The following is a 15,713-nucleotide window of genomic DNA, read 5'->3' on the forward strand; positions in this document are numbered from 1 at the left end:
ACCAAATTTAGTATATGTGGAGCTAGCAAAACGGTGGCGAGCACGCTATGAGCGTGGTATGTTGTCATGCTCTTATATGACACGTGGGTCAGGATTATTATGTTTAGACCAGTCATATAGTTTGTCATTCATTGACGTCACGTAACGCCAAATTTGGTATATGTAGAGCTAGCAAAACGACCGCGAGCGCATCATGACGGGCCCAATATACTCCAATGTAGCGTTGACGCGAACCCGAAGGGTAAAGCGACGCTACGTTAGAAGAACGCGAGCACTCTATAGTCTGACGCCAGGCGCGACCGGCGCGATCAGCGTCCGTCAGTGCGGCCCGACGGCAACTGGTGTAAAGTGCGGCATGCTGCATTTCGTGCCGATGCGTTACCCAGACAACACTGCGTGTCCCTCTTTTCGTGACGGAGGGATGCCGAACACGCTGAAACGCACATGCGTCAAAGCGATACAACGCGGCGCGTGCCTGCGAGTATACGGCAGCACCAGTGCCTGGCGTGCACCAACGCCGGCTCGACGCGACAAAATGAACACTGGCGAGCACGCGCACCGCTTCACGTCGAAATGTATTGGCGCCTTGACTCTGGCATGTAGTCATGTTTTTACATGACACGCATCTCATGATTATGATGTTTGCACCAGCCACATACCTTCGTCATCCACTCACTTACCGTAATAGCAAATTTGCTGTATAGAACGCTTGCGAAAACGCCGCGAGGGCATCATGAGCGTGGCATATAGTCAGGTTGCTACATGACAGACATATCATGATTTTCATGTTAGGGTCTGTCCCTTGTGTTTCCCATGCAATAATGCCATGCCATACCAGTTTTGCAAGAAGCCATGTGAACGAAACCACCGCAAGAGCTGCAGGACCATGAAATGTAAATCATGATATACATGACACACATGATATGATTTTTATGTTATGACTAGTGAGATATGTTCTTCATATAGTCATGTTACGCCATACCAAGTTTGGTATCGATACTCGAAACGGCCTGGAGGGCTAAATGTCGTAGGCGGCTAGATAGATAGATAGATAGATAGATAGATAGATAGATAGATAGATAGATAGATAGATAGATAGATAGATAGATAGATAGATAGATAGATACGCTGAAAGTCACCGAAGTTCGCTAAGAAATGCTTCGCAATCAAATAGGTCGTGGCAAAGACGCACACGGATGGTACAGCATTATAGACGAGTAGCCGGAGAGAAGGAAAAGCGTGGTCAGGTCCCCGAACGAAGCCGCGAAGGCCGGCGCGATGTTGTCCGGGTTTTTTTCGCATTTGGTGGACAGCACCACGACCGTAGACATCACGAAGCCTGTGTGAACAAAAATACAGGAATTGAAAATGTACAGAACGTCAGCTTGCTATATCACATAGGGCAGTATGTAGATGAATGTTCCTAAATGTATAATTTGCTAACATAGTGGTTAAAGAGAGCATTTGTTGACATGCCCTTGTGCAAGTTAACTACTGTGCTTAGATGAGTGTACTAAAAAGCGGTGAAGGGGATCTTTATGACGTGCCTTTGACGTTGCCTTACAGCCTTGCGAAGAAATAGTTCAAAAAAAAAACTTTCCCTACAGGTCTTCAACGTTTTTTTCTTTGATTTGTTCAGTGATATGAAGCTGAGCTCACACTTTCAATTGCACGTGTTAAGTTTATTTGTTAAGTTAACTACTTGTTTTCGTACTCTAACTCTCTATTTTTTTTTCATCTGTACCCGTCTTTGCCTTCTCTCATCCTTATTGTCACTTTTCTTTCCTACCCGTTCGCCGTGCTCAACTATTGACTGTGAGATCGTGTGGAGTCACCACCTGGCGGCAACTGTCTGAAGCGCGCAGTTATCGCCGTTTTCATCTATTCAGAAAAATTGCACTAGGATCACTTCTTCAAGAACTGGGCTTGGAATTATCAGAACCTGCTCTTTTTGTTCTTTTGGAGCCTCTACATTCGGGTACAGCCAAGGGGATGTTTTATTCGCCATTCAGGAATATATCACTGCGACTAAACAATTTTATTGCTAAATAGGGGGCTCACTACATATTTTTCAAATTCGCTAATGGCACTTGAAATCATAACTAAATAACTAGCGTTTCCAGGAATGAAGCAATGCGGAAAGTATTGGGTGAATTCACCTTATAATCGGCCAATATCCTCCATTGGGTACGAGTGATGAGCAAAGGAAAACAACAACAACAACAACAACAACAACAACAACAACTACAACAACAACAGCAACAACAACAACAAGAAGTTTGAATTGCTCCGTGCGTCGTCTGCTAGCCATGTCGTGTTTCCATGTGGGCGTACGTTATGCATTCTCAAAGGGTGATTTGCCCGGTCATGTTAGTGCGAGTGTAACTGCTTGATTGTATGACTTAAAGGACGTACGAAATAGTATGGCCTTCCTCGGCTGCTAATACATATATCGATGATTGATATGTGGGCTCGAACGTCACAAAACCACCATATGATGAGGAGAGACGCCGTAGTGGAGGGCTCCGGAAATTTCGACCCCCAAGGTTTTTGCTAATGCATTGTAATGAGATCAGCGAGTGAAACGTTCCACAATGCTGTTGATTGTCGTCGTGCCGTCCATTTACTGAAGTTATTTCAGAATAGGTGCCACTTTCCACTTTAAGCACATTTTAAAATGCTCCTGACATCCTCTCAAACATTTGTACTAATAAATGGCGTGTGCATGCAGTGTTTTAGGGTCTTGCTTCTTAAGAAAAACAAAGCTCCAGGCTACACTTCTGCATGCTCTTTGCAGGTGCACAACTACAGCACTGTAGTTGTGCACCTGCAAAGGCACCTGCGAATATGCGAGGTGCCTTGGATGAGCCTATATGTCCATGGTGCCCCTACACAGAAATATTACAAACACAAAAACTGGGACCCTTCTGTACTTTCACTGTTCTTAAAACAAAGTTACCATAAGCAACCGTGTGCTTACACTTACGAATGCTTTAAAGAGCCCAAACATTCGAACTTAATTTAAACGGCATTACTTACATTTACTATCGCAAAATATCGCTGAAAAACTCATCTTTCTTTACATTGTCTTGAGCGTTTGTGTGGCAATGTTACCGGCCGACGGAAGGCAGTAGTGATTTTTTTTTTAAAAAAAGGACTTGTCCCGTAAAATAAGAACACTTTTGATGTAGCACTATCATGCAGGTATTATGCATCGATGAAAGCTTTCTGCTGAATACTTATGAGGTTTTTATATCGAGTGGTGCACGAACGCATGCGTATACGTGGTAAAAGCAGTAGGGCACAAAACACTGTCAGCCACTAATCTTTCCTGGACATCATTGCACGTAGGAAACCATTCTTTTGAGCTAAAAAATCAAAGAAAAAACATTGTGCTTACTAAACGCTTTTCAATGCGTTCAAACGTTAAAGTAAAGCTAGTACGCACCGCTCCAAGATGTATGTAGTGGAAAAAAAATATTTATAATACTGAAGTTAATTTTTCCCTCCATTCGAAAATATTCTCTTCTTGACGATGATATTTTTAACACGATTTTAAATGTCACAAAGACAACAAAATAATATATTGGCATTATTGTATTGCGTTTTCTGACACTAAGTCATTTATGAGATGGATTACTTTACCAGCACCTGTTGAAAAATAATCACTCTTTTACACAATGTCTAAATGATCGTTGATCATCGTTAGGGCAGATGAATTTGCTATTAAGACAAGAATTATTGAATGTGTTTCTGATGTCTTCTCGTACGTCAAGTGCATAGCACCTTATTGTCGAAGTATCCTGACCGCTTCAGTACAACTAACTCGCTTCTAATTGTAACGCACATTTTAACACTAACATAGCGTTAATAAGCGTTCTCTGCGGCAGCTTTGAATACATAGCGCATCTCAGTTTGGTTAGAAGTTAAATGTGTCAACCTGATTGCTTAGGCAAAGGTCACTTTTCTAATGCCGGTGAGTAGGCCACTAGGTCATGAATGTGTCGCATATGTATTTTATAATTTTCTAATTCGATAAACTTTCTCAATGTTTTTGTTATTCGAAATTAACACCAGTCAAAAACTGGCCTTGCATTTAAATAATAATTCACTAAACAACAACTAGTTCAGCTCTGCGTAATTCAAGACAGATATGGTGACACGGCTGTGTCGATGAAAAATACTGGGGTTTTATACAGGATGAGCCTAGCTTCTCGGGCCGACAAAGCTCGCTCGGTCTGTCCGAGATTACTTTATGGTCCAACATTAGAGCTCTACGATCACTCTATGGTTGGTCCGAGCTCGCTCTACGGTGGCCATGGACGTCAGGCTCTGTCCAGGTGGCGCTGCGAAAAACGCCGCCACCAGCACCCTCACCGCTGCGCTGATTCTAAATAGGTTCTGTGAAGAGAGCCGTCCGCAACCGAAAGTGCTTAAGCCATCTTTTGTCGATGTTCATGCACGGTTTTTGAACGTTGAGGACCTGGCAAGCTTTTTTCGTCAATCGAAACTCTCTTCAGAAAATTTGCAAGCTCGTCAAACGAACTGCGGGTACATTGCAAAAGATGTTTCAGTTATTTCGGCTCGCAATTCAAGGGCAATCCAGCATTGAATAACATTTAATTCGATACAAGCACTGTGCCGTGTGTTCTGTAACGCGTAAACAAGTTAAATTTGGGCTTACACATGATGCAAAAAAACATCACGCGAGCAATGTATCTTACGATCAGTGCTACGAACGTCCCTTTATCAGATGACCCCGGTGATTTCAGCCTTTGCAGTTACATTCTTAGTATACTGTTGAATAAAACAGGTCACTGACCAATGTCAAACAACTGTGAACAACAACAATGTCAACAACAAGAAGAAAGACGTCGAAGCTTTCCTTGACTGCCTAAATGGCGTCGAGACTTCCATCAAGTTTACTGTGGAAGAAGAAAAAGATGGTTGCCTCCCTTTCTTGGATGCAGTTGTAAAACATACTCCCACAGGCCTCGCCTTCGCTGTGTACCGAAAGCCAACACACTCCGGTAGATACCTCGACTATGAGTCAGTCCACCCGGTAGCCCACAAACGCTCAGTGATTCGGTCTTTAGTTCAAAGAGCGATTCGCACTTGTTCCGATGAAGGAAGCCTGCAGGAGGAGCTCCGGACCATTGAAGATGACCTGATCAGGAATGGATACACCAAGATTTTTATTAGGAAAACAACTAAATCCGTCATGCATAAACTGCAGTCAACTAGTCAAGCCATGCATAACACATCGTCTACGCAAAAGCGTGCATCGATTCCTTATATTCGAAATGTAAGCGTAGCCCTAGCCCGTCTATTCAGAAAACGTGGTGTACAGATCGCGCGTGTTCCAGCAAGCACGCTTAAGGCTGAGTTGCTAAATGTGAAATATCCTCTCGCTCGGCAACACTTTCCTGGTGTGGTCTACAAGATACCATGCACCGATTGCGAATCAGTGTACATTGGCACGAGTGGAAATTACTGCAGACGTCTGAAGCAACACAAGAATGACGTCGCCAAGGGCCACACAGTGACAAATGCACTCGCAGAGCATGCCGAGAAGACGGGCCACGAGATAAGCTGGGACAACGCACGCATCATGGCCACGGAGAAGAATTTTACAACCAGACTGAACCTCGAATCACTAATCATTCAGACGACAAGTAACACAATCAATAGATCATCTGGCACACTAAACCACGTGTACTCCCGGACTTTGCGCCATGCGCTCAACGTTACATAAGAACCTGTTGCTCAGTCGTCATTCCATTGTGAACAAGGGATTCGTACGGGTCCCGAAACGTCATTGTTTTGTTTTACATTGGTCAGTGACCTGTTTTATTCAACAATGCCTTTACCTGACCAGACGGCATTCCGTCGAACTCTCGACTATTCTTAGTATACATATCTCGCTACCTGTGCCTTGTGAATATCGTTACACGTAGGCATGACACAATTCCTCGTAAAATAGTCGTAGAAATATACATGCAAACATGGACAAACATGAGCGAAAGGGAAAGCAGGGATCTTAACTGCAATGCTGAGGTAGCATACATACAGGAAATATTATTAGCATACATACAGGAAATATATGTTTAAACGACTGTCTCCACAACGAAACCAACAATATCGAGTGCTGCTGCTTTTGAACTCACACATGCAAAGCCGTCCACCCCGGGCCAAGCGCTCATCCAGAACCGGAGAACTAAAACGAAAAATCCAGAATAATGGCTGTGTTAGAATTCTTAGACAGCACTTAAACCGTCTTCGCAGACAGCTTAAAAGATGGTATCGAGCCCGTGCTGTCCAATAAATGGAACACGTTTGGATGGATGGATGGAAAGATGAATGGATGGATGGATGGATGGATGGATGGATGGATGGATGGATGGATGGATGAATGGATGGATGGATGGATGGATGGATGGATGGATGGATGGATGGATGGATGGATGGATGGATGGATGGATGGATGCATTGATGGACGGACGGACGCACGGATGGACGGACGGATGGATATGGCTGTACCCTTTAGATCGGGCGGTGGCAAGTGCCACCAAGCCGTAATAGTTAATGAACGAAAAACTAGATTTATCTTTTTTCCTTTACATAGTGAGGTTGAGGATTCATACTTTGCAGTGAAGTGTTTAATTTTCACTCGTGCCTTGACTTTAGCCACCAATCGGATAACCTCTTTCTAGTTATTTCTACCCGCTTAAGGTGTATCTTTCCCACCCTGTCCCTAAACCCCAGTGCTTTTAAAAACTCGGTGTCATCATCCAAACTAAAGGATGAAGCCCTTCACAGAGCATTATCAAGTGTTCAGCCCTTTCCTCTTCCTCTCCACACGCACTGCATACCGAGGATACCCCTTTGTATTTGGCCCGGTATTTCTTGGTTCGCAATACTCCTGTCCTGGCCTCAAACAATAGATAACTACCCCGAGTATTATCATAGATCCTTTCCTTGGCCATTTCTTGGCTGAATGTTCGATAGATCTCTACTGCTCACTTAATCCCACCGATTCTCCACATATTGGTCTCAGAATCCTTCACCTTCTTCTTTACCGATAATTCTTCATGGTTTGGCCCCCTGCTGTTTTCTAAGTATTTACCAGTCAGTTTTCTGGTTCGCTTTCTCCATTTTGTATCGACGTTTTTCATGTATAAGTAGCTGAATACCCTCCTAGCCGAACGCTCCTCCCCCATTTCTCTCTATTGCTTCTCAAATTTTATCTTGTTGTTAGCTTCCATGCCCTCAAATGATGTCCATCCCATATCACCTCGTACTTCCTGATTCGGTGTATTCTCGTGAGCTCCTAAGGCAAGCCTACCTATTCCACGTTGTTTAATTTCTAATCTTGCTTGAACTTCTGATGTCATGCGCAAGACCACATTGCCGAACGTGCGAGAAGGAACCATGACCCCATTCCATATTCGTCTCACAACATCATACCATTGTAATTCCACAGTGCCCTGTTTTTCATTACCGCTGCATACCTCTTACCTTTAGTCGTCACGTATATTTCGTGTTCCCTTAGGTACTCGGCCTCATTGCTTATCCATACGCACAGATATTTGTATTTACCTGTAATCTCTAGCGTGACCTTCTGTATTCTAAGCTCACTACATTCATTGTAACTAAATGTCATGACAGCTGATTTTTCCTTACTGAATCTGAAATCTAACCTTCCTCTCTCATTACCGCAGATGTCCACCAATCTCTGCAAATCTTTCTTGTTGTCGGCCGTTAGCACTATATCATCTTCGTACATCAATACTAGTAGTGCCTGTTCAATGAGTTTTCCTTGCTTGACAAAAGAGAGGTTAAAGCCCAGTCCACTTCTCTCTAATTTGGCCTCTAATCCTTGTAGGTACATCATCAATAACAAGGGTGACAGGAGACACCCCTGCCTATGCCCCCGTTTTACCTCTGCTGGCTTCAATACCTGTTTTTCCCACTTTATAGTTACCTTGTTACCTTTGTAGATATTTTTTATAAGATTAGTGGCTACAACTTCCACCCCTAGTGTGTCCAGTATTCCCCACAGTTCCTCTTGAAGCACGCTATTGTACGCTTCCTTGTTATCCAAAAATGCAAGCCACGGGAGCCTGTGTTCCTTTTCTGCTATTTCGATTCACTGCGTCAGTGAGGACAGATTGTCTTTCAACCTCCTGTGTTTCCGAAACCTGATCTTCAGTTCCCCCAGCACCCCTCATCCTCTATCCATGCCTGCAGCCTTTCCTTTATAATCTGCATTGCCAGCTTGTAGACCAGTGATGTCACTGTTATAGGACGGCAGTTGTTTATGTCAGCTTTGTCCCCCTTTTCTTTATATATCATGCTCATCTTGCTAAGTTTCCATGCATCGGGAGCTTCACCACTTCACCATTTTTTCTCACTGCCTCTCTCAAAGCCTGCTTAGACTTCGGACCTAATGTCTTTATCAGCATAATTGGAATGCCATCCGGGCCTGTTGATGTACTACTAGGAACCCTCTTCTCAGTCCTTTCCCACTCTCATTGTGAAAATGGAGCCATTGCGTCACTCTATTTATCCTTGTCTATTGTGGTGCCTAATGCACTTCTCTGTTTGAAATTTTTCAAACAAAGAAGTGCTTTAGGCACCACATATATTCAATAGCTTCGTCCCCTTCTAGCCTAGCATCTTAAGCTGTATTTATAAACCTCTGCTCTAGGCTCGTCTCATTTCTTAGGAAGTTTGGATGGTTTCAAAACTTCGCAGCTGCCTTTCTATCTTTTTTGTGTACTTCTGCGAGCCACTGAGCTCCCTTTCTTCTAATCTTTTCATTGATTCTAAGGGATGCATCCATTTTAAAGCTTCGAAAGATTTCCCGTTTTCTTTGAAGATCATATATCCGTTCACCCCACTGCTTAGCATGTCTGTGTTCCCTAGAAGCTTCCTGACGTTTTGCTATGGCTCTCTTAACTTCCTCATCCCACCAACTTTTGGGTTTGTGTCTTCTTTTCCGGGGTGACTAGTCACGTGTGTTTTCAAGCTCCAGCTCAACCAGTCTAATTAGATTCATGTATGTCCCCACTGATTTATTATCGTCAGTGATTACTTTCTCAATTTGTTTAGTAGCTATACCTATTTGCCTTTATGAATAACCATTTTCCTGTAGTTGCTCATCTTATCTCCTTCCCACTTTGACTGCTCTTTTAAAACTTAGTTTGATACGTTTGAGATTACTACCCAGACTTCTGGAGCACCTTCACCTATGTACATTCCCCTGAGCATATCATACATCCTATGTGACATCAGTACGTAATCTATCGTCGACTGCAGCATTCCTACTTCCCGCGTTATTTGCCCTTCACACTTCCCGGTACTGTCGAAAATGAACAAATCATGCCTTTCACACATAGCCATGATCAATTTGCCTGTTGGGTTAGTATACCCATCTATATCTTCTATGTGCGCATTCATATCACCTAGTATAATTATTTATTTATTTATTTATTTATTCATAGTACCCCTAAAGGCCCTCGTGAGAGGGTATTACATAGGGGGGTTACATGAGCAAAATAAACAATAAACGTCAAGAACGAGAAAAAAGTAAAAAAAATTCAAATTAAATACAGACTAAGGTTGAGATATATGTTATAACTAGTAATTGGTAAAGACAGCAAAAAATAGAGAAAAGAATAGGCAACAAATCATTAGAATACAGATGAGTACCTAGTGAACAACCTATGAAAATGCAAGAAAAAATAATCAATACACTTGAAAAAAAAACGTACACTCAAAAACGAATAAAAAATATACACTCGCTCATCACACCTCAAATAAGCTGAAACAAGGTAAGAATACTACACGTGTGCTCTGTACGTTATAGAAAAGAGGGAAAAACAAGTAAAAAAGCAAAAGTTTAGATGATATCAGTATTTTGAATTAGTTCTTGAAATTTAGTGGCGTTTTTTTCTAAGGAAATGTGTGATGGTAGTTTATTCTAATCGATTATGGTACGCGGAATGAATGACTTGGAAAAAGCAGATGACTTACAGTTTAAGCGTTTAACTTTGTAGGGGTGATCGCGGCGAGGAAAAATAACGGCAGGTGGCTCGAAGAAATCGCTGTGAAGTGACACGTGGTGATAAAGTTTATGGAAAAGTGATAGGCGTGCAAGTTTGCGACGATGGAATAGTTCGGGTAGCTCTGCTCGGCGTTTTAGTGCTGTGACGCTGGAATGACGTGAATAATCTGAAAATATGAAGCGAGCGGCACGATTTTGCAGTGATTTAATGTCGGTTATGATGTAAGCATGTTCGGGATCCCAAATGGCTGATGCATATTCTAATTTTGGACGTATTAGTGTAGTAAATGCAAGTTTGCGTATGTTAGGAGGAGCCTGTTTAAGGTTACGCTTGAGAAATCCGAAAGACCGGTTAGCAGCCGCCAGGGTGAGTTTTATATGGTAGTGCCATGTCAAATCAGGTTGCAAATGAATTCCAAGATATTTATAAGTGGAGACGAGGTCAACAGTAGTATTATTCAACATGTAGGAGGTAGGAATCCGGGTTACGTGTTTACTGAAAGACATAAACTTCGTTTTAGAGCAGTTTAGGGTCATTAGCCAAGATGAGCACCATGCATTAATAGCATTTAGATCAGTTTGCAAAGCCTTCCGGTCATTGTCAGAGGAAATTATTCGGTAAACCACACAGTCGTCAGCAAAAATTCTAATTCGGGATGAGACACAGGATGGCAAGTCATTAATGTAGATTAGAAACAGTAGTGGACCAAGTACGCTACCCTGTGGGACTCCAGAAGTTACTGGTCTGAAGGAAGAGTTACAATTGTTAGCGGACGTGAACTGTGTTCTAGAAGAAACGAAATCTTTTACCCATGCCAAAATGTTAGGGTGAATGTTAAGCCTAGACAGTTTGGTTAGAAGCCGGTGATGAGGGACACGGTCAAAAGCTTTAGAAAAGTCGAGAAAAATAGCATCAACCTGGGATCCACCGTCGAGAGCTGAATGAATGTCATGAATGAAGCCGGCGAGCTGCGTGTCACATGAGTATCCTCGGCGAAAGCCATGCTGATATTTATGTATAATGTTATGATCTTCCAGGTAGTTAATGGGTGTGGATTATATGTTCAAGAATTTTACAAATGGTACTGGTTAATGAGATGGGACGATAGTTTAATGGCGATGAGCGTTCACCAGACTTGAAGATGGGAATTACTTTAGCGATTCGCCAGTCATGTGGGATGCAGCCTAATGATAACGATTGTGAAAAAAGGGCGGCCAGTATGGGACAAATGCTAGCTGATATATTCTTTAGTATCTTATTATTAAAGCCGACATGATCAGAAGCAGTAGAAATTTTGAGTTTATTTAGTAAGGAGAATATACCCGCTTCACTGACTATTATTTCTGGCATGCTGATATCAGGAATTAGGTTAACTTTCGGGCATGACGGGATGTCTTCACACGTGAATACCGAAATGAATGCGTCGTTTAAAACTTGTGCGCACTGAGACGTGGGAATGATGCTGTTATTACTGGTGGTAAGGACTATATCAGGATGATCAACAGGATTGATGACACGCCAAAATTTCCGAGGGTTATTTAATAGCATAGATGTTAAGTCATGTTTGAAGAAATGACGTCGAGTTGATGTGAGCAGTGACTGATATTCCTTATCACATGTTTTGTAGCGTAACCAGGAAACAGAAAGGGGGTCTATTTTATTGGCGTGGCGGTAAAGTCTTTTCTTTTTGTTATTGAGACGTCGAAGCTGTTGGTTATACCATGGTGCGGTGTTTACAGTTTTGATGGTGATAAGGGGAATGAACCCGCTGATTAAGTTGGTAAGTGCATTTTTAAACATGAGCCAATTATCTTCAACGGATCGGGATAAATACCCTCCTAAAAAGTTATTTGAGAAAGACAGGAGTTCATTATTAATGCTATCGTAATCAGCTCTATTATAGCACCTTATTTGCTTATTGGTAGTTATGCGCTTATTAGGGGAAATCCGGACGCTTCCAGTAAGAACGTCGTGATCAGAAAGCCCGTCAAGATGAGTAATTTCAGAAAAAATATCAGGGTTGTTGGTAAATACTAGGTCTAGAATATTAGCTGATGTGGCGGAACACCGCGTGGGATGAGTAATTAGCTGAGCCAGGGAAAAGTCGAGAGAAGACTGGACGAAATTATGAGCTTCACTTTGACCATCCCTAACGGATAGAGTTGACCAGCAAATGCTCGGAAAATTAAAATCGCCAAAAATTATTAAGAGAGAATTAGGAAAACGAGAACACAGTAGCGTCAAGACACGGGTAAATTCATTAGAAAAGTCAGTATTTGCATCTGGGGGGCGGTAAAAAACACCAATAAGTATGACGTGGCCGCCACACTTCAGGGATACCCATACACATTCCAAAAACGAGGTAACCGGAACAGGTACTGCAAGCACATCATTTTTTATCGCCAGAAGTACGCCACCTCCCCTTCCATGTTTCCTATCACAACGAAAAAGTTTGTAATCTGCCCACGTGAGAAAAATACTGCTGTCAGGAATGTCATCGTTTAGCCACGTTTCAGTTAGTGCGACAATGGTTGGTGTGCAAGAATCAACGAGGGATGACAACGGAATGCTTTTGGACTGAACGCTTCTAATGTTCGTGTACAAAAAACGAACACCACCAGAACTTCTTTGGTGCGATGATAAGGAATGGTTAATTGTTGAACGGGGGTAGGGTTGGGCTGCAGTCATACCGTAGCGGAAGAGGATTGAGATAGCGCAGCGTGATTAGTGATGGGTGCGGCTTGATTGGTATTGGGGTCCCATACATAAACGTCATTATTGATGTGAAGCCTGTCAAAAACGAGCCTCACACGGTCACTTTCCTTTTTATCTCGCACTCTCCTGCTAACTCCTGAATGTCATTTGATATACGCTCTACCATTGCCTGGTTTTCCTCTCTGAGGAAAGCTGGATTCCACGCTGCGAGGCACCACCTCGCGTCGTGAAAAGAAGGCTAAAATAAGCAAATGCAAAGATTGTATTTTGTGGCTTATTTCGTGTTCAAATTTAAAAAAAATAAACGTTACTCACATTGAGTATGTGGCGAAGTGTATACTTTTGTGCAGATGACCATTCCGGCGAGATCCGACATATCTGAGTGAATTGTTGAGTCGCCATTTTGTTTAGACAGCAAAGTAGCCTGCATCGCATTTGTCTACGATGCGGTCTTTTCGGAGCTGTCTATTTGCCTTCTACGAGAAAATTGGAATGGGACTTAGGATGGCTGCCGTCCATCAGCTGTCTATTTAACCATCTATGGCAAGTATTGAAAAATACCCATGTTCTATTATTCAAGTATGAATCCCACGGAAACCCACGCGCTGTCCATTATTCTTTATTCAGAAACCAATTATTGCCAATATGGCTCAGCAACGACTGCCACAGAGTTCCCTCTAATAAAAATAATTAGGAAATCTGGGTTTCGCTTACAATCAAAGCACTGATAATTGCATTGCATTACGAATCATTTTGGCAGTAGATGTATGAGGAAACTTAGTCATGTATATGTGTTTAACTCTTTCTTTCTCACCTGTAATTCAAAATTTTGGGGGAGGCTGGTGTAAACTTGTCATCAATTTTCCATTTCGTGAGTTTATCATACTTATTTTACTTTCATAATTTGTATTTACAAAAGCGATTTGTCGTTAAATTTCTTCCTTTTTTCAAGAACATTTAGCCAGAAGGTGAAATAGTGCGACTGAGTGCTCTAATGTTTTCACGCCATTTGGACCAACTGCTGCAAGCATCACTGACGAGATTGTAATATTCCTAAATAAAAAATATCAAACGGAGGTAATTGCGCAAATGACCGCATAAAAACATTTATTTCTAATTCATTACGAATGAAGGAAAGATTTAATTAAAATATAGTACATTGTTCGATGTTCTTCTTGAGAAACTAAAACATCCGTAAAGTGAATAGTGGAAAGGAACAAGTATTGATAATGGGCCCTTGTCTCCATCAAGTTTTGCGCATTATAGAAAAAGACAAGCTCTTCAATCTGGGAAGGCCTCTACACAATTGTTCCTTGGAATTAAACAATCCAGGGAAAATTAGGAGAATTCCCCTTATAATTGGCCAATCCCCTTCATTGGGTACAAACCATGTGTTGGGACAAAAACAACAACAAGAAGAACAACACTCCATAAGATTTATTAAGACCCCCCCCCCCAATTCTTCGCCCATCTCCCACAGTGGGTATTAGTCACAAAAGAACGTGAACATGCAGAAGAAGGCGATCATTGGTACAAGAATAACAACAACTCCATAAGATTTATTAAGACCCCCAAATTCTTTGCCTATCTCTCACAGAGGGTATTAGCCACAAACGAACGTGAACATTCAGAAGAAGGCGATCATTGGCTGGTGTAAAATAAAACTCTTGTTACGTGCAAGCGCTTTTTGTGCTGCAAAGCGGACATTCACCGACGTTCTCAGCCTCATGTCTGAACAATCCAGAGGTCGATTAAGTGAATGCACCAGCTCGCTGAGACAGCCAGTGTCGGTGTGCAGCCTAGAGAAGGAGGAGACGGTCCTGCTTGACGTCAATCCAGCGGTGAGTTCATTTGAAGTACACAACCTGCTCATATTGCAAGCTTACGTACAAGGAGTTGCAGACGTTGAAATATTAACATTGGTTAATGAGCGACCCATCAAGCTGCTTATTCAGCAGAGCACCTTTTTGCAAAGCAGTGTGTGCGTATTGGGAAGTAACAGAACGTCTGCTTTATTGGCAGAGACGGAATCAATAGCATAGAAATTCAGAGAATTCCTTACAAATATTTTCACACACATTCGGCATTGATATTGGGTACCTTCTACAATAACGCCCGTAAAATATTTCTTTTGAGAATTACGAAGAATACAAGGCACTGAACAGTCAGAGTTTGTAGGTTTCATGATTTATTGCTGGTGTCCGTGTTTTACCACCCTCCCATTCGGAATGAGTCGTAAGTCAGTACCAGAATGATGAATAAGCAGGAATGGCATAGTTTTTGTAAGCACGGGAGCATGAGTTTCTTGACCAGCTGGGGTATGAGCACATGGATGGGAATATGACGCAGAGAGAAGCCTGCGCTGGTATTTCAGCTTACTATTTCAGGAAGAGACAAACTTACAGCGGCTCTAATAATTTTGAAGTGCGCCAAATGACGTGCATTATAGCGTGCCTTTCACACGTAAAACTAAATATTTCACTAGTAATATGAATTTTAAGATCTTTATGACAGACGCCCAAAGTTTTTTTGAAAACTATTACGAAAAATTGTTTTAAACACAAAGTACTTCGAGTGAACTGTGGGCACTTTTAGTCTGTCTGTCTATCTATCTATCTATCTATCTATCTATCTATCTATCTATCTATCTATCTATCTATCTATCTATCTATCTATCTATCTATCTATCTATATATCTATCTATCTATCTATCCATCTATCCATCTATCCATCTATCTATCTATCTATCTATCTATCTATCTATCTATCTATCTATATATCTATCTATCTATCTATCTATCTATCTATCTATCTATCTATATATGTATCTATCTGGCCGCCTAAAACTTTTAGCTTTCCAGGCCGTTTCGATAATGGTATCAATACCAAACTTGGTATGACATGCGATGACTGTATGAAGAACATAGT

At 41.9% G+C, this 15,713-nt stretch overlaps 1 protein-coding gene across 1 annotated transcript in view; it reads left to right on the top strand.

Moving 5' to 3' along the window:
* Positions 1-14,512: 14,512 nt before the first annotated feature.
* LOC119187229 (tetraspanin-33-like) overlaps positions 14,513-15,713 on the top strand; it is a 52,005-nt gene continuing 50,804 nt past the window's right edge. Inside the window, exon 1 of the mRNA XM_075894579.1 lies at positions 14,513-14,626. Coding sequence (XP_075750694.1) covers positions 14,513-14,626 — 114 coding nt within the window. The remainder of the gene's footprint in view (positions 14,627-15,713) is intronic.

This window comes from Rhipicephalus microplus, chromosome 5 (genome assembly GCF_043290135.1).
Source record: "Rhipicephalus microplus isolate Deutch F79 chromosome 5, USDA_Rmic, whole genome shotgun sequence".
Classification (NCBI taxonomy): domain Eukaryota; kingdom Metazoa; phylum Arthropoda; class Arachnida; order Ixodida; family Ixodidae; genus Rhipicephalus; species Rhipicephalus microplus.